Source organism: Octopus bimaculoides, chromosome 1 (genome assembly GCF_046866305.1).
Source record: "Octopus bimaculoides isolate indiv1 chromosome 1, ASM4686630v1, whole genome shotgun sequence".
NCBI lineage: Eukaryota > Metazoa > Mollusca > Cephalopoda > Octopoda > Octopodidae > Octopus > Octopus bimaculoides.
Window position 1 is genome coordinate 101,487,698 of NC_142928.1, and position 23,928 is coordinate 101,511,625.

The window sequence follows — 23,928 nt, forward strand, 5'->3', positions numbered from 1 at the left end:
TCTTGATACATTGTCTGGACTAAAAAAAAAAAAAGACTTGATGGTTATGGCTTGTTCAGTCAAGGTTGACCTATGTCTTAACACCTTGTTGGAATGTAATATGTAAGATTAAATGCTCTCTCTGCAAATGTAGATACCTGCACTTAATATGAATTTATAATCCATGTTTAACACTATAGAAGGTCATTGCATTGAACATGCTTAAGTGGGAGTATTTTACATGGCACTTGACTTGCTATTGTATCCTGTCTTCAGTAAAAAAAAGACATTTGGAGTAATATAGCTCTAGACCTACTCTGGAATACCTTTAATTATAGATCAGCTAGGTTAGAGTTGATGTGGGTCTAACCGACAACATGAAGGTTGGCTGAAAAGTTCATATGCTAACCAAGGTACTCCCATGAAATGTGACCAAATGTGGTTTATTTTTCAATATAATCCATCCTGTTTTCCATATACTTCTATCATTGTTGTAATGCTTGGATCTTGTTGGCGAAGATGCTTTCATCCTGTTGGTCAAAGAAGTCATCATCACTGCAATACTAGTTTCCAGTCAAGTGTTACCATATACTATGCTGGTTGTTTTGGAAGCAATGGAGTAACTGCAGTCATCAGTCAAGTAGGCTTCTATGCATAGTCAGGTGGGGAGGGTGATCAAGCAGTTCAAAGCCACAGTCACACACAGCAGCCATTGAAACCAAAGTCTTCTGTGCTAGAGCATCATGAAACAAGTCTCCTTTTGTCAGTTTTCCTGGGTGTTTGGTCCTGGCATAGTATTCTCCATTGATCATGTGTTCCTTTTGAAGATAGTGCTTTTGCATCTCAAAAAACTGAGGCCATCACTTTCTCTGCAGATGAAACAACCTTGGCCTTTGGAGCAGGTGAGGAGGATTATTTCCATTACATGAATTGTCTCTTTGTCTCTGGCTCAAAGTGATGAACCCAACACTCATCCTGGATTAGGAAATGTTTGAAGAAACCAGCTGGATTTATCTCAATGTCAAATTTTCTCATGATGTGATCAGCTTGGTGCACTTTTGATCTGGTGTAAGAAGACATGGCACCCACCGAGCAGAAACCCTCATCATGCCAAGTTCATTTTGCAGAATATTTTCAGTTCTTTCATGGGATCTGCTAATAGCATAAGCTATTTGATTTATAGTCAATCACCTTTCATCCATCACTATGTGAACGCGTTTTCCTCAGTGGTAGTAGTTGGAGGATGTCTAGATGTTGGTTATTTTAAAGACTTTCCCTTTCTCTTAAATTCAGCTGCCCACTTTTGCACTGTTGATAAAGCTGGAGTCTCATCTAATGTAACAACCATGTCAGCATGAATGTTCTTGGGGGCTTAGCCCATTATCTGCAGGTACTTGATGACACCACTAAGCCAAATTTTGTCCATTTTCAAGAGAAGTCGCAACTAGTTACTTTTGAGGTCTCCTTTAAACCGTCAGATGTCAGTTTACTTGGAAAGAAACGATGCAGCTGAAATTAATGCATATGCAAGGTTTCACAGCTTTAGCATCGTTCCATAGTCAGCCTATGAACATTTCAGCCTGCCCTTGTAAATACCTCTCACCTGGTTGCCTTTCAGCTTGAAAACACTTGCAAAAATATTTTCATACTTCCTGATGTGAAATACACTTTGATTTTGATTTACTATAATTTGAGTATAAAGCTAAACTTAAAAAAGCTGCAGTGCTTCAATTACTTTGTCAGAAAGTTTTATAGTTACTTCGTGATTTGTCTTGTCAGGAGAAACATTCTTACATATATTTAACCATTTCACAAAAGAAACCTTTTTAATTCATATGTACCCTTTCACATAGTCTGAGGTACTTTTTTTTTTAACATGAAGAGAAAATTTGGGTTAGGGTTTAATGAAAATAACATTTAAAAGCTTTTTCAAAACTTCGGTTTAATACCAAGTTTTTTATTGCTCATTACATGACCAATGTAACATTTGGCATTAAACCTACATATAACAGAAGTGTCAAATATTTTGGATGGCTCTAGGCTGTTCATTGTTTAAAAATCCAGAGTTCAAAGAAACCAGTGGTAGACTGTATCAATAGACAAATGTTTAGCAAAGTTCATGAACTTTGATAAGCTTGTGTGTAACGGTGAAATAATTCTGGTGCTTTAATCAAAGCTTTATGTCAGAGAGCAGTTTTTAAAATGTCAACAAGTTTTAATGGCTTTTTTTTTTTTCCTTGCATATGCAAGTTTTGTTCAGAAATTCTGTTCTATTCCAGCTTACTGTGTTGTCTCTATATTCTTACATTCACTATAATTACACAAAAACAATTTATTACATGTATACGAGTTTTTTGTCATTATCATCAGTTTGTGGGGTTTTTTTTCCATAGCAGCATGGATTGGATGAGCCATTAGTTTGAATAGTTCTTATTTAGATTCATTGCCTTCCCAGATATGTCAGAGATCATGCCTTGTATGTATACTCTTTTACTTGTTTCAGTCATTTGACTGTGGCCATGCTGGAGCACCGCCTTTAGTTGAGTAAATCGACCCCAGGACTTATTCTTTGTAAGCCTAGTACTTATTCTATCGGTATATTTTGCCAAACTGCTAAGTTACGGGGACGTAAACACACAAGCATCAGTTGTCAAGCGATGTTGGGGGGACAAACACAGATACACATACATATATACGATGGGCTTCTTTCAGTTTCCATTACCAAATCCACTTACAAGGCTTTGGTTTGCCCGAGGCTATAGTAGAAGACACTTACCCAAGGTGCCACGCAGTGGGACTGTATCCAGAACCACGTAGTTGGTAAGCAAGCTACTTACCACACAGCCCCTCCTGTGCCTGTATGTTCAATTTTGACATGTTTTGTATGCTGGATGCCCTGCCTAGTGTCAACCATGCTTACAGAGTGTGCTGGGTGAATTTTATTGTGGCATCAGTACTAAGAAGTTTATATTCTCAGCAAGACTAAAGAATCCTCTATACACTATACTGTCTCCATTCATTAGCCTACCACATTTACAGAATATACTGACTGCATTTTATCATGGCATTTTATTGTGGTGGGGTTGTCTGGTCTTCTTGCAAAACTGAAGACTCCTCACTACAAACTACACTGTCTCCGTTGTAATATTTGTGTTTTCTGTTGTTCAATAATTGTCTTCTCTAGGGGACACAGAACAACTTGAACCCTTTCTGTTCTGAATTCTTGCAACTTATTCTTTAAGCCTAAAACAGGTGCAGGCATGTCTTTGTGGTTGAGGAGCTTGCTTTTCGACCTTTTGGTTTTAATTTCAGTCTCATAGTGCTGCATCTTGAGCAAGTGTCTTCTATAGCCCTAGGCCAACCAAAGCCTTGTGACTGAATTTAGATAGATGGAAATTGAAAGAAACCTGTTGTGTGTGTGTGTATCTATCTACCTGTCTCTCTGTATGTATGTATGTATATGAAGATGGAATAAGCAGAACAAGAGGAGACATGGAATAGAGTTACTGAAGAGGTCACAATGTGTGATGAAAGAACTTTGACAAAGAAACTAAAATAATAGTTATAAAGCTGAAGTGAAGACCAAATATATAGTGTGTGTGTGTGTATTTAATTGGCAAAATATGACCATCCCTAAGTATAACAATATATACATATCTATATACACATGTTCACATAATACATGTGTCTTTGTCTGGATATCATGTGGTGGTTGTAAACCTGTATCATTGTCATATAAGTAATGTCATTTGTTTTCAGCCTTCCATGAAAAACCTGCTTTGCCATGGAAATTCTGTCTGGTGCATGCAAGCATGAAAAAGTGAACATTAAAAATGAAAGTACATTTTTGTCTTTGGTTTGATTTGCACTTAAAAGCTACTTTTATATGAAATGGATCTATATTTTTAGTTAACCATAATAAGACATGCTAGAGGGTATGGTCTTATCTTAGATTTGCTAGTTCCCTGACTAAATATTTACAAACATTTATAGATACAGGTGTGGCTGTGTGGTAAGAAGCTTGCTTCCTAACCACATGGTTCCAGGTTCAGTCCCACTGTGTGACACCTTGGGTAAGTGTCTTCTACTATAGCCTTGGGCTGACCAAAGCTTTCTGAGTGGATTTGGTAGACGGAAACTGAAAGAAGTCTGTTGTATATACATATATGTATATATCTATGTGTGTGTCTGTGTTTGTCCTCCCATCACCACTTGACAACTGGTGTTGGTATGTTTACATCCCCATAACTTAGCAGTTCAGCAAAAAGAATCAATAGAATAAGTACTAAGCTTAAAAAATAAGTCCTAGGGTCAATTTGTTTGAGTAAAAAATCCTCCAAGGTGGAGCTTCAGCATGGCTGTGGTCAAATGACTGAAACAAGTAAAAGAATAAAAGTAAAATTCCTTTGGAATATGTAAACCAAGAAAATATAAATGAATGCATAACTATGTAATAAAATAACATTAGACCTACTTGAAACAAAAGTAATTTCTAAGGAGAATTGTAGACCTCCTACTTGTTCACTAGTTTGTGTTTATATTTCTCCCATAATAAAACTACTAACAAAGATGAAATTCAAAATTCTGTTTTTCACCATTAATATAAGTTCAAATAAGATGGCAAGCTGACAGAATTGTTACTGCATCAGAAAAAATGCTTAGCGGTATTTCTGCCAACTTTATGTTCTGAAGTCTACCTTTCATCCTTTTGGTGTTAATGTAATCAACTTATCCAATCCCTCTGAAATTGCTGGCTTTGTGCCAAAATTTGAAATCAATATTCTAAATTCAAACCACTTAAACATGTAGAAAGTGGTACAAAAAGGTTCCCCGACTAGTTATGTTTAATAAAAAAAAAAATAACTTCTTCACCTAAGTTTTAACATCATTTCCTTCGAAAACACTGGTGCCATTGTTCCTGTCACTTTTGGAATCCGGCCTGGAAGTCATTTTCTGTAAATGAGTTGAGGACCTGCAATTCACTCTTGATTTTGACAACGGTGCTAAAATGGTGACCTTTGAGATGCATTTTCACCTTGCAGAAGAGATGGCAGTTTGCAGGTGCTAAATCTGGTGAATTGGGCGGATACCATGTTTTTAGCAAGAAACCCATGAGTGAAGTGGAGCCCCATGAAGAATTCAATTCTTCATACTCCACAGATCTGGTTGCTTTCACTGAATGTCCTCCCTGAAACATTTCAAAATGTTGCAGTAGAACTCTTGATTGATGTCTGGCACTGGGGGATGAATTCTCAATGTACAATACCACATTTCCAGGGATGACTCTCATGGCAGGTCTTCCAAACTGCTCATCATCTTCCAGAGATGTCCTCCTGCTTTTTAAGCACCTATGCCACTCAAAATATTATGTACGACCCATTGCCTCATTACCGTATGCTTGCTGAAGCATGCTCAATGTCTTTATAGCAGACTTCCCAAGTGTAACGCAAAATTTTATAGTGGCTCTTCATTCCTGTCCATGACGAAATCGTAGACTACAGTATACACATGATTGCAAACACACAAATTTCACGACTTGTGAAGTAAACACAGTGATATCCCTCAGCATATACCTCATGAAAGTTACTGTGTACTGCCATCTGTTAGCATGCTACAGAACTAGTCTGGGAGCAGTTTGATACCACATTGTATAATGCTGGACTACACTCTTGGAGTGATTGGCATTAGGAAGGGCATCCAGCTGTAGAAACTCTGCCAGATCAGACACACACATATATACACATATGCTCTTTTACTTGTTTCAGTCATTTGACTGTAGCCACGCTGGAGCACCGCCTTTAGTCGAGCAAATCGTCCCCAGGACTTATTTTTTGTAAGCCTAGTACTTATTCTATCGGTATCTTTTGCTGAACCGCTAAGTTACGGGGACGTAACACACCACCATCAGTTGTCACACAATGTTGGGGGGACAAACACAGACACACGAACGTATACACATACACACACATATATATATATATATATATATATATATATATGTGGCTAGATTTAATTTGCGTATACAAATTTAATCTGCGATCCATGGGACGAGCCGTTTTAGCGATGCGTCCTGCCCAAGCTCGTCGAAACGCCGGTGTTAAAACGTGGGTGGCTGATGAAGGAGAATGTTCTCTATGTGGCTCGTGTGTTCTCGTCTACGTTTGTTTGCAATGTCCTGTACCCAGATATGCACCTATACATACAGGTGGATGTCGGTATGCACATACCTGTACGTATATATGCATATACTCATTTACTATTTGTTTTTACATGATTGAACGCAGCGTCTTCCAAAATGTAAGTAGTTTTCGTAAACTCATATCCTCCGACGCTACTCTATCTCTTTCTCTTTCCTTCCCTCCCCTCGTTCTTCCTCTGTACTACTACGTATCTCGCTTTACCCCTCTCGTTCTTCCTCTGTTACTACTACGTATCTCTTTTTCCCCCTCGTTTTTCCTCTCGTTGCTCACCTATTCTTCTACTTCCTCCCTCTGTTTCTCCCTCTACCACTCTCTCTCTTCCCTTTACACCGGCATGGTCACATGCTTCCGGTCAATAATCCTTTCCTTCCTTGGCTTTCGCCAAGCAACGCACGCACCACTTTGTCCCTCTCGGGTCCGTGCCTCATCGCGTTCATACACACATTTTTTTTCTCGTCTGGCCGTAAAGCCTTTTCTGTTTGTTTTCCTGTCTTGTTTTTTGTCCGCCACTACATTCCTCCATGGCTAGATTTAATCTGCGATCCATGGGACGAGCCGTTTTAGCGATGCATCCTGCCCAAGCTCGTCGAAACGCCGGTGTTAAAACGTGGGTGGCTGATGAAGGAGAATGTTCTCTGTGGCTCGTGTGTTCTCGTCTACGTTTGTTTGCAATGTCCTGTACCCAGATATGCACCTATACATACAGGTGGATGTCGGTATGCACATACCTGTACGTATATATGCATATACTCATTTACTATTTGTTTTTATATATATATATATATATATATATACGACGGGCTTCTTTCAGTTTCCATCTACCTAATCCACTCACAAGGCTTTGGTTAGCCCGAGGCTATAGTAGAAGACACTTGCTGAAGTTGCCACACAGTGGGACTGAACCCAGAACCATGTGGTTCGTTAGCAAGCTACTTACCATACAGCCACTCCTTAGACCTATATATATATAAACACAAAAGAATTACCATTTTTGGACATACTTCTAATTAAAGAAAATAACACTAGGAAAACAGCTCTCTTCTACAGACCTACAAACACACACCGATATTTGAACTTTCATTCCTCCCATCCCTTACATACCAAAAGAAACATACAATTTGATGTGGCAAAAAGAATTTACATAATAGTAATAGATGCTGAATTAAGGGACACAAGATTACAGGAATGAAAAATATTTCTAAAGGGACAAAAACACCCTATTAGCTTAATTGACATGGCAATCACCAAAGCAAAAAACATCCCAACCACAACCCTCAGAGGAAAACAAACACACAGAAATAAAAATGAACTCCTAAGCATTCCTTTTATCATTACCCACAACCCAAGAAATCATGACATCATCAACACTGCAAAATGATACCTCCCAATCCTTTAACATTCATGAAGAATGAATCATTTAATAACAAACTCAAAAATAATTTATAGCAAATGGCAAGCACCTAAGATAAAAAAAACCTCTTAACTCAAGGAAGATTTACAACCACAGAAACAACAGAGAGTTCAAAAATGTGGTGACCCTCATTGTGGAACATGTGACTACATTGAAGAGGGAGTACAAATTACTTTGAAAAACAATGACACTTTCAAAATGAATGTAAATATGAATTGCAAATCCAGGAATTTAATCTACTGTGCCACATGCCCCGAAAGCAATGAATACTACATTGGTGAAACGGGCATCAAACTATATGAGAGAGTAAGGGTACATAAACAACAAATCCATAACCCCTCCATTAGAAACACAACCTGTAGTGAACATTTTGAAAAATGTGGAAAATGAAAATTCAAAAGATTCCCTTTCTTCAAACTGCAGACAAAAAATTAACATTTTCATAAGGCCAAGGGAGAATATTTTATTTGAAAGTATCAGTGAAAACTGAACAAAAAATAATACCACAACCACCAGAACTACCATCTCAACAATCCACAGAAAGACACTAACCAAACACTGCCTGAATAAAGAAAAGTATATATGAATTGAATTGAATTAAACTAGTTTCAGCTCATGAACTTTGACCATGCTGGGGCAACACCATTTGATTTTACGACATACACATTTTTTTACTTTGCTAAAAAATTTTTCTTAGAACTTGATATTCGATGCATGAGAGTCTCTGATACTGCTGCCTTCTCTTGCACTTCTTGCTGTGAAGTTAAATTCATCTGGGACCATTGAGAGTAAGAGATCTAATCCTGTTTTTTGATGATATTTACATCTACCTGATATGAGTATACACCCTTTTTTGTACTATCATATGTACGCATGTGCATATATAAGTGGAAATATCTATAGGTATGTGTATATATGTGTGTGCAGGTATGTGAGTATGTATATTTACTTAAAAATATAGGGATATGATTTTGTATGGATGTACACCCTCTTATGTGTGTATGTGTGAACACATATATATGTATGTGTGAGTATTTGTGTATATATATGTGTGTGTGGGTGTTTTTATATATATGTGTGTATGTATGGATATTTATGTATATGTATACACATGGAGATGTGAATGTGTGTGTGTAGATGTAATAGATTTATTGGCTTTAGTTTATATATAAAATATCTAAATGACTAAAGTAGCCAGTTCTAAAATCTCTATAAGAGATGCAAGTAGTAACTATACTGAAAAGTAATATTTGTTGCCACTTCAACATGGTTGTTTTGTATGGAATAATGTTACTACTGCTGTTGACAGAGGGCAAAATAGCTTAAAACCAGGTTGGTCTACTGGTCCTGACAACTCGCTAGATGGTAGGGGTTCACTCCTCTGCTTGCAATATGTCGGACACAGATTGTGTCATTAACTGGCTAGAGAAGATGTTCTCTTGGGGTTAAAAAATAGCAGTAGTGCCCTCCCGTAAGGAACAGCCATGTTGAAGTGGCAACAAACATTTAAATGATTCTTCCCTTAAAATCATAGATTGATAGCTTATGGTAAATAATGTGTGATTGAATGTTCTAAAATGTGATTATTATTAAAAACAAATAAATAAAAATAATCCATGCAATACAATCTATTTGTCACAACTTCTTAAATATAAATAAAGGTAAAACATTTCAGGAGCTAATTAGATTAACACTTTCCCAACCAGCACCTTTAAAAGATTATTTTTAATAGAAACCACTTGAAAGTTACCTGGAGTAGCATCCCTAACATGAGAAACATAACAATGAAACTGCAGACACCTGCATAGTTAGGAGCAAAGGAATAAGCTCACAATACCTAGCTAGTAAGTTCAAAAGTAATATTGTGTGAAGCAGAAGTAAACTGTATTAACACGGTTGTTAAAACTGATGTAAGCAATTTATGTCAGAATGACTGAAGGAAGCTTCAAGAAATGATATACTCACCACACAGCCTCTTTCAGAATATATCTTTAAAAAAAAGTTGTCAATAGCATTGTCCAAGCAGATATAGTGGCTATAATATTTATTATGCCATAAAATGAAGCACAAGGGAATTATGCAAGATGCATAGGAAGATGTCATTTACGAATGGTATAGAAACCTACAATATTCTTTTCTACTCTAGGCACAAGGCCCGAAATTTTTGGTGAGGGGACCAGTCAATTAGATTGACCCCATTATGCAACCGGTACTTAATTTATGGACCCCGAAAGGATGAAAGGCAAAGTTGACCTCGGCAGAATTTGAACTCAGAATATAAAGACAGACGAAATACCGCTAAGCATTTCGCCCAGCATGCTAACGTTTCTGCCAGAACTATACACGAGACGTCCGCATGAGATTGAACATGCATATAGTTCCACCAATTACATTTGGGGTTATATTTCAAAAGTCTTCGTTTCAGTGCACCAAAATACCGGAAATAATTCTGCAGTGAATTTTGCCGGTTAGAGAACATGGTTATTTAAATTTAAATAATAAGGGTGAAAAATTGAATATTAATTTAATTAATATCAATTTAGAACCAGTGGCCTAGCATATTGAAAAGTCTGAAGATTCAGAAAAATTATATTACATACCTATAAGAGGGATGACCACTAAGTGGACATCCATTATGCTAAATGTAGACCCCACTTTTCATTTGTCTTGCTCGCTTACGTTCTGGTGTTTGCTGAATTTTCTTGAGAACAATCTTTTCTTAGTGGTCAGACCATATGGGGTCTACATCTAGCATAATGGATGTCCACTTAGTGGTCATCTCTCTTATATGTGTGTATATAAATATATATATATGTATAGATGTAAAAAGGTTGAATGTAGATTCGTCCTTTAATTTGGAGGTTTTCAAAACAGATTTTTAATGTTGATTCATCATATTTTGCTGGTAATTTACAGGCGTAAATTTGAAAATAATACTTGTATATGATGTGTGGTGAATTAATGGAAAGAAATCCCATAAAACTCAACAATTTAGTTAAAAGTGGAGGAGAAGATGTTAAAATATATATGAGAATTTTAATTCATGCAGACAATCGTTTCGTACAGAGATATAAAAATAATGCAAATTCATGATTGAATTGATATATAATTAATTTATTTATTTAATTAATTTAATTTAATTCAATTCAATCATGAACTTGCATTATTTTTATATCTCTGTACGAAACGATCATCTGCATGGATTAAAATTCTCTTATATATTTTAACAACTTGCCTTCTCCATTTTTAACTAGTTTTATGGGATTCTTTTCCATAAATTCACCCACACATCATATACAAGTATATATATATATATATATATATATATATATATATATATATATATATCATCATCATCGTCATATATATAATTAAAGATAAAATCTTTATAAGACTTTATTAAGTATCCAGTATGTAATAAAACCATATAGGTAACAATTAAAAGAAATATATAATTATAATAATGGCACTAATGAATAGTGCCACATGCCAGAAGTAGATGCCAAATGGCTCTAAGAACTACATTATTTACCCCATTAGTACAGGTTGAAAGCAAGGAAAGTGAACAAAGATGTTTTTAAAGAAAAGGTTTAACCATAGATCAATTTTTAATTTAGAAATATAAATATCTCTTTACCTTCATCAGTATGGTATAGCACAATGTACATAATTATAAACATTTATACATACCCATATGAATAACAATGTATATACAAGCATATGTTCACACTTATATTACAAGCTATATCTAATTCATTCACCCTCAGCCACATGTGTATACAACCAAAAATTATCCAGGAGTATATTGGTCAGAGTTATATATATTTATATATAACTAAGGATAAAATCTTTATAAGATTTTATGAAGTGGCCAGCATGTAATAAAACCATTTTTGTAGGCACTCCGTCGGTTACGACGACGAGGGTTCTAGTTGATCCAATCAATGGAACAGCCTGCTCGTGAAATTAACGTGCAAGTGGTTGAGCACTCCACAGACAGGTGTACCCTTAACGTAGTTCTCGGGGTAGATTCAACGTGACACAGAGTGTGACAAGGCTGGCCCTTTGAAATACAGGTACAACAGAAACAGGAAGATAGAGTGAGAGAAAGTTGTGGTGAAAGAGTACAGCAGGGATCGCCACAACCCCCTGCCGGAGCCACGTGGGGCTTTGGGTGTTTTCGCTCAATAAACACTCACAATGCCCGGTCTGGGAATCGAAACCGCGATCCTACGATCACAAGTCCGCTGCCCTAACCACTGGCCCATTGCGCCTCCAATAAAACCATATAAGTAACAATTAATGCAAATATATAATTATATAAATGTAGCAGTATGTGTAGCGAAATGCAGTGTTGTTGATGGTTCAATGTATGTTGCCAGGTGCAGCAGATGAAGAGAGGCGTGTTGGACCGACATCAAAGGAAAACAATGAGAAAAGAATCAGAATATAGTTTAAATAATTTATTTGGTTAACAGTTGCATTTATGTGTTCGATACACAAAGCTTCATTTGAAATATCAATAAAGGCTGCTATATAAAGTTGCCAACTGCTTTGAGTCAGTGAAGGTAAAAACAGGAGAAATAGAATGTTGATTTGATGAGATAGTACAAGGCATATTTTGTGTCTGTGTATGCATTGGTCACTTGGTTGTGTTGAGTCGTTTCTCTGTCTCATCTTGTTCGTGTCTGCAACTGCTACTGTTTTGTGTCACCAGTCACTGCTTGCTCATCTTTGGCTAGGTGGCTAACCACTTGCTGGTTGCATGCCTGGTGTGTGTCTAAGGAAACTGTATTTATAATGGTCTTTCTAGCTAGAAGGATGGATATACCATAGGAGTAGTTTGTACTTGTTTAGGTTACCTGTTGTCCACTTGAACTTTTTGTGACACAGTCAGATCAGAGGTCGAGTGGAAACTCATCCATCACTTTTTGATAGGATAAGGAAATTTCTTTTGTGCCCGTTTGGCCAGTGGTGGATTGTGCGAGTGAGAATTCTTAGATTCGGTTTTGAATCACAGCCCAAAAAATAAAATGTAGTTCCCACATAAATTTAATTATAATAAGAGCACTAATGAAAAGCACCACATGCTAGAAGTAGATGCCAAATGGCTCTAAGAACTACATTATTTATTCCATTAGCACACATTGAAAGTGAGGAAAGTGAACAAAGATTTTTTTTTTAAATACTGTAGTTCTTAGAGCCATTAGGCATCTACTTTTAGCATGTGGCACTGTTCATTAGTGCCCTTATTATAATTGTATTTATATAATTATATATTTGTATATATATATATATATATTTACAACAGACTTCATTCAGTTTCTGTCTCGCAAATCCACTCACAAGGTTTTGGTTGGCCCGAGGCTATGGTAGAAGACACTTGCTCAAAGTGCCATGCAGTGGGACTCAACCAGGAACCATGTTGCAAGTAATTGATACATGGTTTGGGAAGAATGAAGAATAGTGTCATCTGTGTAAGAGTAGATATTGATAGATGTAATACTGAGTAAGTCATTGATAAGAGAAGAGAGTGGGTTATGAAACTGAATTCTGGAACATGCTAGAGTTCTTAAAATGGGAGGTAGAAAGGATGGTACGATAATACAATCTGATAGAAAGCTACCAATCCAGTAGATGAGACAGATGAAGCCCACAGGCTGACACTTTTGATAAGAAATTTGCATGCTACTCACAGTTGGCGGCTCTGTGGACATTGAAGTGAATAACATTGCTTTCACACAATTTCTCCAAGGTGAGAGCCCACTAGGAGATAGGTCAGTAGTGAACCTGGCTTTACAGAAACTTACTGGTGGTCATTAAGGGGAGAGAGAGAGAGAGAGAGAGATTCACAGTGCTGGAGGACGTCATTGCTAATTGCTGTCTCCAGGGTCGGCTGAAATCTTCATAAGCTGAAATATTCATGGAATGGGAGCAAATGAAGTTCATTTTTTAACATAGTTCCTCTTACTGTCCACACACTTCCTTCAGTAATTGCAGTGCTTGGGTCACACTGGTGAAGAAGCTACCCTGTTGGTCAAAAGAGTCATCAACAGCAGATAAGATGTCATCATCACAGCGATACTGGTGCCCAGCCGAGGGTTTTAATGTTGGGAAACAGATGATAATCAGATAGAACCAAATCACTAACCTAGGGAGGGTGATCAACCATTTCAAAGTCAGTCATGCACAGCAGCCATTGAAACCAAGGACTTGTCTACTGAAGCAGTGTCCTAATGAAACAAGACGCCATTCATCAGTTTGTCTGGGTGCTTGGTCTTGATAGCTTTTCAGAACTGCCTTAGCAAGTTGTCATTGAACATTCCATTGATCGTTTTGAAGATAGTCAATAAACACAATATTTTTTGCATTAACATATAGCATGTGTAATAATGTGAAGTATATTTTGTATACTAAAATGTTTAATTTCAGAAATTTATCAAGCGAGCAAACATAAGCAATAAAAATACAAATTGCAAGTGTTTCAAAATGTGGGACACTACATGAAAAAAACTAACAAAAAAGAAACAAAATAGTGGTGTTTGTCTTCCAAAGGTACGATGAGAGGGCTCTATGTGGTGTGTCACTGAATGGGAACAGAAGTGGGGTGTGTGACATTACATTGACTAATAACCATAAAATAGTGCACAGAGAGTCCACACACATGCACACAACACTTAGCATTGTAGGTGTTCTAATACCCTCTGTCATATTTAATGACAATTATAGCTTCCCTCTCTGGTGATTCATTGCTAAACCACTGCCTAATTTAATTGTATATATACATATATTCTTCTACTCTTTTATTTGTTTCAGTCATTTACTGCAGCCATGCTGGAGCACCGCCTTAATGTGTTTTAGTCGAAGAAATAGACCCCAGGACTTACTCTTTGTAAGCCTAGTACGTATTCAGTAGTATATATTTCTTTGGGAATTTTATGACCAGCCTTATCAGTTAAGATTTTGGACTTTTTATTTATTTTTGTCCTTTGTTCTAGTTTTGAGAAGAAACCTAACTTCAAGCAACTTTTTACAGATTAATTTTTAGACACTATTTTCTAATCATGGCAAAGTATGTAGGGGGTGCAAATTTTGATTTTACACCCGCTAAAAATTTTAGGGGGTGCAAGCGCACCCCCTGTTCCCGGGCCCTTGGCAGTCTCCATTATCTTAGAGATATTGGAAGTTAGTTTGAGAGGGTAACAGTAGCCAGGGTTAGAGAAATTATCTTTCTTGAAATGGGACACACTGTTATTCATTTTCAAATATCAAAGTTGATCCCGAAAGGAAGGGAATGATTGAAGAGCTTGGTAGGTAGGTATACATATTGTGTCTGTATACACCAGGTATATACTTGCATATATTTATATGCATATGTTGTGTGCTAAGGTAGTATTTTGATGACTACTATTGAAAAGTTAAGAATAGAGCCCCCTATATACCCACAATTTCGAATGGAAGACGATGATTAACTGTCGTGGCGTTGTGGGTGGGTCTGTTGATCATTGTTAGTTAAACATTTGGCGACTAATGGCTAATATTTAAAAAAAAGTTACAATAGCCTGGGACATGGTAACACAACATATTTCCAGTTTTACTATTACTTTTACAGAGTTCTAGGTATCGTTTAATGTCAGAAAACTTCAAGGTTACATAAACTTGTCCTTTGAAATTAAGAGCTATAAATTCATCTAAAAATAGATAACTGGAAAACACAGAGAAAGCTATTACATTAAAACACACAGAAAGCTATTACATTAAATTTAGTTGACAATAATTTAAGAATTTTACTAGCGTTTCTGATATTTTTGTTTACTTTTTTTAAACATATCTTTGTGAGTGAGATCGATTTTGGCACATTGCAGCTTCCATAGTTATTCATAAGCTGTCTACCTGTCTTACTGACAATCTGTCTGCTGGAGTCTGAAGCAGCACACCTCGAATGAATACATATTACATGTCTTTTTAGGTACTAAACAGATTTAACACACTTATATATTAGAAAGTAGATCTTGAAGGTGGAGCAAAATGCCACGCATCGATAGTGACATCAAATTGGATTTTAAAGATGTATTATTGCGTCCGAAGAGAAGCACGATTAAAAGCCGAGCTGACGTAAGTTGTGTAATTTTTTTTTCTTCTCACTATTATGGGAGTCAATACAGATAATAAAAATAATACTTGATAGAATCCGCTGTATTTTCAAAACAATAATTTCATCTAATTCAGTATTTGGTACTTGTAATAACTTCTAGTTGTAAAGCTTCTTTCAGTATTTTAGATCACTACGTTTCGCTGTTATTGGAAAACCAAATGCCGGCATTGTTTTTGTCATAGATATATGTGTCATAGTATGCGCTGCGAAATTTTAATATCGGTATTCTTTCGGTCACATCCGAAACAACAGACAAATAATTGAATGGCCAAAAGAAGAATATCATAAATATCACCGGTACAGAATATCGCTGATAATTTATGTTCTTGAATATATGCATCTAAAGAAGACTACAAAGTAATAGTTGCGACTTTCTAGAGAATTCTCAGACTGTCATATTTTCTAATAATATTTAGGCTGAATAGGCCTATCTTGTTTTAAAGAGAGAGAGAGAGAGAGAGGATGTTGTGATATTTATGACAGCAACAACGTAAGTGGAATGGTTCTAACCAAGATGCTTGCCATAATTTAATTCTAGATTCAGTCGGCTGATTTTCATCGTCCTCTAATCGATAAAATAAGTACCAGTCAAGTAGAGGGTCGATATTAAAACTATACCCCTACTCCCCAAATGCGCGACCTTGAGCCTCAGGCGATTTTAACTTTGCTTATCATCCTTCGTGGATCGATAGAACAAGTACAAGTTAAGCAGTAGATCGATATAATCGACTTGCTTGTCGCTACCCTTTAAGAAATCTTGGTCTTGTGTCCAAATGACATGTCTAAAACAATTTAGTTCTATTTGTTTACATTGAGACCGAATATAGCCGGTCTCGAGTTTATCTTTTGCTTCTACAATTTTAATCACATTACTATTGTGTCCGAAGAGAATATAACCATAGCAAACTCGTTTCCTTTCTCTGTAAAACTGGGATCTTGTGTCTATCAAAGAATATTATGTACTAATTTAAATACTTCTGATTCTATACCTTTCATTGGCATGTAAATTTACTTCCTCCCCGCGACAAAATGGATTATTCAGTTTCACAAATTGTTTTGTAACACACAAATAATTCAAACAGTGGAATGAATTTGATCCGTGATGAAGAACAGAAGCCTAACACTTTGGGTACACTTCACCTCTCATGAAAGGTTCTGTCCGAAGCGTTAGACGTCTTACGCCATAATTTTTTTTATTCACTGGTTGAACCATTTTTATTACTTTTTATCGACGCACAACATCACTAGTTTCTTCAGATTCTACTGCTGCACTTTTAGCAGCTTGTTACGTGTGTGCGTGATACACACACCATTTATGTAATTTCATACACACACCTAATCATATCGCTACATGTATATATATATTCGTACCCCACCGCCTCTCTCTCTCTCTCCCTGCCTGTGTACACACACACTAAGCTTTGTACCGAATCTGTCTGTCTGTCATAATATATACTGCTCTACACCTTAGAGTGTGCTTCTTCTCCGGATATGTTTTCTACAAACGACCTATCTAGCTATCTATTGGACTCTCTCTCTCTCATATATATATATAAGAGAGAGAGTCCAATGCAGATTCGCACCTCACCTTGAAAGATGCATTTTTCTGAAAAAAGTTTATTCGAATTCCTATGTTTTACATGTCGGACATTATGAATATCCAAAAAAAAAAAAAAAAAAAAAGAAATTTCAAAATTCCCCTTTCAACCTATCTCTCACCCCCCCCCCAATTTTTAAATGTATTGTTGTATTTTAAAGTGTGGAAATTGCATTAAAGCAGGTATGTAACGTGGAAAAATACGGTGATTTTTAACAATATCGAAACAACCCTTTCTAGTTTTGCCAAATGAACAGTGGACTTTACATACTTGCTTTAATGAAATTTTCAAACTTCAATATACAATACATTTAAAATTGGGGCGGAGGGGTGTGTTGGGGGTTAAAATTTAGAAATTTTTTTAGCCCCTATGTATATATATATATATATATATATATATATATATATATATATATAGCTTGATTCAGAATTTCTTTACGAGCACTTAATTCTGAGACACGTGTTGAATGCTCCTCTTCCAGTTAACACCTGTGTATGTACCCACCTTCCATCCATCCATATATACATTGTATATTTTATTTGATATGCATTTTTTTTATGCTTGAAGAAGTATATCACTATAAAGTTTCACATACAAACAGATACGTCTGTTCACTTTCATCTTTCCATGTTACAACACATCAATAGATAGTACACAAATACTTTTGGTGAGTTGAAAGTCAGCTACAACACTTAGTTCTTAACATTGTTTTGTATGTGTATGCATGTATATAACTCCTATTCAAATGATGTAATTACTCGTTCACGTAATAATCTAGCCACAAGTCTTTTGAAATTAATCCTTTATTGAACGAGGAGGCCTTTTTTTCTCTAATAAAATAAGACAGTTCTTAAGCTGTTGACATTTCACCTTGCTTCTTTGATTGCTTCAACTGTCACGCAAGCCAAGAAATGGAAAACTATAGATTCTGTTTTTAAAGATAACAAACAGAAAATTGTCGGCAGAGGCGAGTGAGTGGCTGACTGTTATCCGAGAGAAGCTTTATATAATGCAAACAAAATATAACTAAATATGTGCGTGCGTATGTTATTAATAAAAGAAAGTGAGAACTAGAAAGCAGAGACTGTGAAAGGGGAAAAAAAAGGAATGTATGTGGCTAGAGAATGAAAAAGGTAAAACTCAACAGGCAAAATGTGTATGTATGTATCTGAGGATGTAGTATTATGTTCATATAGAAAATAGGTGGCGAGTCATGTACTATATAGATGGAATGGAGAATGCCACCTCTAGGCCGAAACAGCTGTAAGACTTTTTAATTTGTGTCCCGTGGTCGAAGTGTGTCATATGTGTTTGTATATTGTCTTTATTGTCCTCTTGGTTGAAAAAAAAATAGGTTAATTAACATAGTACAGTGTCTGCAAGTTGATGAGTACCACATATTCCCCTCCATTTTCTTATTGCTATATATATATATATATATATATATATATATATATATATATATATCTTGTCTGAATTTTAGTGTTAATCATTCATCGCGGTTGGTCTTAGCAATAGATAATTAACACTATAAAATTCAGACAATGTACCCACTCTACTAACAGTTATACGAGTGCATCTTCTCCCTGACTTATGGTCTCTTACACGACTCAGGCAAGTATATATATATATATATATATATATATATATATATATATATATATATATATATATATACGTATGAATTTAAGTATTGTTCATACTGTTTCATCTATACTAATGAATAAATAACTAACCCCCCCCCCCCAAAAAAAAAACACATACACATTCGTATGTATAATCTATACAGAAGTACTTTTATGAGAACACAGAATATGCACATAGAATGACAGTAACGAGGTAAGTTAGCGTGTCAGCAAAGAAGAATTAGAATATTTGGTCCTCTACCATCATATCTATAAATTGGTTTATCTCTTAGTGGTAGATTTTTTTTTTTTTTTTTTTTTGCTATAGACGACAAATCTCTCGTTTCAAAACACATCTACAGCTATGAATTCTATGTAACAGAATACAACTTACTTGCAGCCACGAAGGATTTCGCACCTTATATGGAATGGGGGGACAGGACTGCGTGAGTGATAGCTGTCGCTCGATCTGTTAGAAATAGCAGCCGAATCTATCCCACTTAACTCACACTTTACTGTCTTAAAAAAGTTAAGATACATCGGAAATGCCTCCAATCATAAGTCTACATGATCGGGGCTCATCTAGGTCTAAACAACAATATTGACATTATTTACATTTGACGGATATTTGTCCTCATCTTGTTTGTTGATAACACAACATTTCGATCCACGGGCATATGGCGTAGTGGTTAAGAGCGCGGGCTACTAACCCCAAGATTCCGAGTCCGATTCCAGGCAGAATTCCTTATCTCTTAAACATAGAACTGAACAATATTGATCTCTCTATTTTTGTGTTTTTAAAAAAAATTTTCCTTTATGTTTCTGTTGAATTTTAGTTTTATTTAATATCTAATGTCCCAGATCATCCCTAATTGAGCAAATTCCAGTCGTGGCCACAGGTCATTTAATACGTAAGAGAATATATTGTCCGATGTACCAGTGTCTCGTTGACTGGTTTAAAGTGTCACGAGGTTTTATAATTCAGTTTAATATTGTTCAGAATTCGCACACTTAAGAGGTCGTGGCGTAATTAAGTATAGAGATATAGGATGACAAGATAACAGGACCGTTGGCGCACCCTTATGAATTTATAGATAGTGCATAAAAGAATAATAAAATGACAACTTGTGAGCTGTATGGAAGTTTTCTATAAGGAAGTACTTTGATCTCGGGGCCCCCACACTTTTATTCTGTCATAATTTCTTCTCCATCCAGAAGTGAAAGGGATATCGTTTTCAGGTCATAAAGAAGTTTGGTCGATATTTTATTGGTACGTATTGTCATCAAGTGCATGAGAACAATTATTTTCTTTTATTTACTTTTTTCAGTTACTCAAAAAGGGATAGAACCCTTATATTTTTTTGCAGGGCTTCTTAGACCAATGAGCTTGATGCCCTTGTACCATTGTAAATCAACCCTTGCAGTGAAGATATGAGCAGGGAGGTAATTCTAGAGGTTGATGGTTTGAGAAGAAAAGTCTGGGTGTATGTTGTAGAGAGAGAGAGAGAGAGAGAGAGAGAGAGAGAGAGAGAGAGCACGTCTGTGGACCAATGGTTGGAATGTGTGTCTGAGTGAGTTTGTCACTTAAGTGACCCTTTTCTGGATGCGGTATAGGATGACTGCATGTGCAGCAGCAGCAGCGCCCTTCTAGATGCAAGAGAAATATTTCATTGTAGGCCTCATCTGAGCTTTATAGATTACTAGCAGAGATACCCGGCGTTGCCCGTGTTACATGCAATTGAAGAATGAGACTTTTCTGTTATATTTTCTGTAAGGAACTGGAATACATATGATTCGAATTTCATCAAAATTGCACATGAGGGTTCTTTCCCTCTTTACACACCCTAAAAAAATTCTAATCATGAGACATGTATCCCATACTATTGATCTTTATGCGCATATTCCAAAATTTCAGTCTTCTGGAACCTGTAAAAAGGATTTTGCTCCTGAAAAATGGAGCTCATGGAGCGATAAAATGTGGGAATGAAGGCCCCTATTGGGGTTGGATGTGTTAATGTCAACCAGAGAAGTTGAATTGTTGGGAATGTTTTTAAGTTGGGTCTTATAGTATGCTTGTATATATGTGAGAGTATAGTCTCACTTTAATAGTTTCAGTATGAAATTGAAAGTATTAAAGTGAAAGTATTTGAAATTACAGTAGCGACATGTTATTGTTTCACTTTTGACAGGTAATACTGAAATAGTGGAATAGTTTCAGTGTTAAAGTGAAAGTATCTGACATTACAGTAGAGTGATGTTATTGTTTCACTTTTGACCCGTAATACTGGCAAAGGACGAATGATCATGATAATCAGTCAGCTATCCTAGCCTAGTCATTACTACTCCCTAATGTAGGATTCCTCACCATACAGATGACAGGCACAGCTGTAAGATGCATTACGGATCTATAGCAATTGGAAGGGCATGACCCAATTGAAATAACAACGTGTGACGTTTGGAGTAAAAGGAAATGAAAGTGTCGCCTCTGAAGTTTGCAAATGACCACTATACCGATAGGTAACTGGGCAGAAAAAAATTACAACCAATAAATGTCTTAGAACAACCAGTCACTCATCTGGGAATGCCTTGAAATCAATGTTACCAACTGGGGACTATGTGTGACTCAGTGATAATAAAAAGACTCAAAGGAGGTCTGCAACAAAATAATTTTACTCAACACTTTGCAAGTGAATCAGTGGAGGCAAATATGCATCACATTTACTTGATAATTTATGCACCACATTGCAGAAATCACAATGTAAGTATATGTGAAAGGATAGTCTTACACTGTTGTACTGTTGAATTACAAATAATGCTCATCTGTATGTTCGGGTGACCCTATAGGTTCCAATAGTACAACTGTATTTGTCTTTGCTTAGGAAAAATGACTAAATTGTGGATGTAAAGTCCCCATGAAAGGGTCTTTGTAACTTCTAAGAAGAAGAAATTTAAGAAATATTACTTTATTTGTGTGTAATATGTATGGTTAAAATTTCATCAACATCAAAAATATATGAATTTTCATGGGGGTTATGGCCATTATACATAGAATATAATTTCCAAATTTCATAAAGATCCATTCAGTACTTTTGACGTAGTTTTTGTTAAAAAATCAAATGACTAATGTGTGTGCATGTGTATGTGTGTGGGTGTATATATGTGTAGGTATCTGTATCTATGTATATATGTGTACATATTACATGTACATCTATATATATACATCTACACATGTATACATATACATGTATGCATATAGATGTATATCTATATATATATATATATACATATACGTGTACATATACATCTATATGTATACATATATATCTCTCTCTGTCTGTCTATCTTTCTCTGTCTGTCTGTCTGTCTGTCTCTCTCTCTCTCTCTCTCTCTCTCTATATATATATATATATATATATATATATATATATATATATATATATATATATCTATATATATATATATATATATATATATATATATATATATATATCTATATATATATATATATATATATATCTATATATATATATATATATATATCTATATATATATATATATATATATCTATATATATATATATATATATATCTATATATATATATATATATATATCTATATATATATATATATATATATATATATATATATATATATATATATATATATATATATATATCTATATATATATATATATATATATCTATATATATATATATATATATATCTATATATATATATATATATATATCTATATATATATATATATATATATCTATATATATATATATATATATATATCTATATATATATATATATATATATCTATATATATATATATATATATATATATATATATCTATATATATATATATATATATATCTATATATATATATATATCTATATATATATATATATCTATATATATATATATATCTATATATATATATATATATATATATATATATATATATATATATAAAGTCAGTAAATAGTGGGGTTGTGTTAACCGCACGTGGAGAAATAATAGGAAAATGAAAAAAAGCCAGAATGCTGAACTGGAAGCATAATTTAATAAAGATTTTTTCTAACCGGTTTTCATTGCGAAGAAGCAAATGCTTCTTCGCAATGAAAACCGGTTAGAAAATTTTTTTATTAAATTATGCTTCCAGTTCAGCATTCTGGCTTCTTTTCATTTTCCTATATATATATATATATATATATATATACATATATATATATATATATATATATATATATATATATATATATATATATGCGAGTAAAAATAAATACAAAAAAAGGTGGATTTTTTTGTATGATTGTGTATAGAGGAATATATTATTTTGCTTAAAAGAGTTCCAACACTGTCTGTTTTTTATGTTTTATTTATATTCCTGCAGAACTAATGTGGGGTATAGAATATGGAATATACAATATATAATATAATATACAATATATAATATAAAATAAAATAAAAATGGATGGCACCATGAAATAAAGTATTGAATGTAGATGAAATATTGAGTGTTCAATATAAAGGATCAAATATATAAATATATAAATATAAATATATATATATATATAAAAAGGCGACTCGAGTTTCAGGGCTATTTCCCTTCATCATGGCCGGTATGACAATCTTTAACAGACTGTAATAAGTTGGCTGGTTTTCTGTCTTTTATACCAATTCCTTTGGATGGCAGCAGTAGGTGTCTGGCTATTTTTAGAATTGATGTTAAATCTATTTTTAGACATGATGATATTTTAATTTATTGTTTTGTGTGGGTTGTAGGGATAAGATTTTTAAACCGCAGTAGGTGTTTGGCTGTTCTTAGAAATGATGCCAAATCTATTTATAGAAATGATGATATCTGAGAGATTTTTTGTGTTTTGGTTACAGGGATAAGATTTTTAAACCCCAAGTGAGATGGATTTAATCATTGTTTGTTAAGAGTGGGT

General features: G+C 34.9%; 1 protein-coding gene across 3 annotated transcripts in view; it reads left to right on the plus strand.

Moving 5' to 3' along the window:
- The first annotated feature begins 14,265 nt into the window (after positions 1 to 14,265).
- LOC106875355 (GMP reductase 2) overlaps positions 14,266 to 23,928 on the plus strand; it is a 44,278-nt gene continuing 34,615 nt past the window's right edge. Inside the window, exons 1-2 of one of the 3 annotated variants that reach the window (XM_089354995.1) lie at positions 14,266 to 14,491; positions 15,560 to 15,705. In XM_089354995.1, coding sequence (XP_089211121.1) covers positions 15,619 to 15,705 — 87 coding nt within the window. In that variant the 5' untranslated portion in view covers positions 14,266 to 14,491; positions 15,560 to 15,618. Of the gene's footprint in view, positions 14,492 to 14,694; positions 14,905 to 15,501; positions 15,706 to 23,928 lie in introns of those variants that run through there. The other 2 variants (XM_089355001.1, XM_014923447.3) reach the window with 2 other exon arrangements.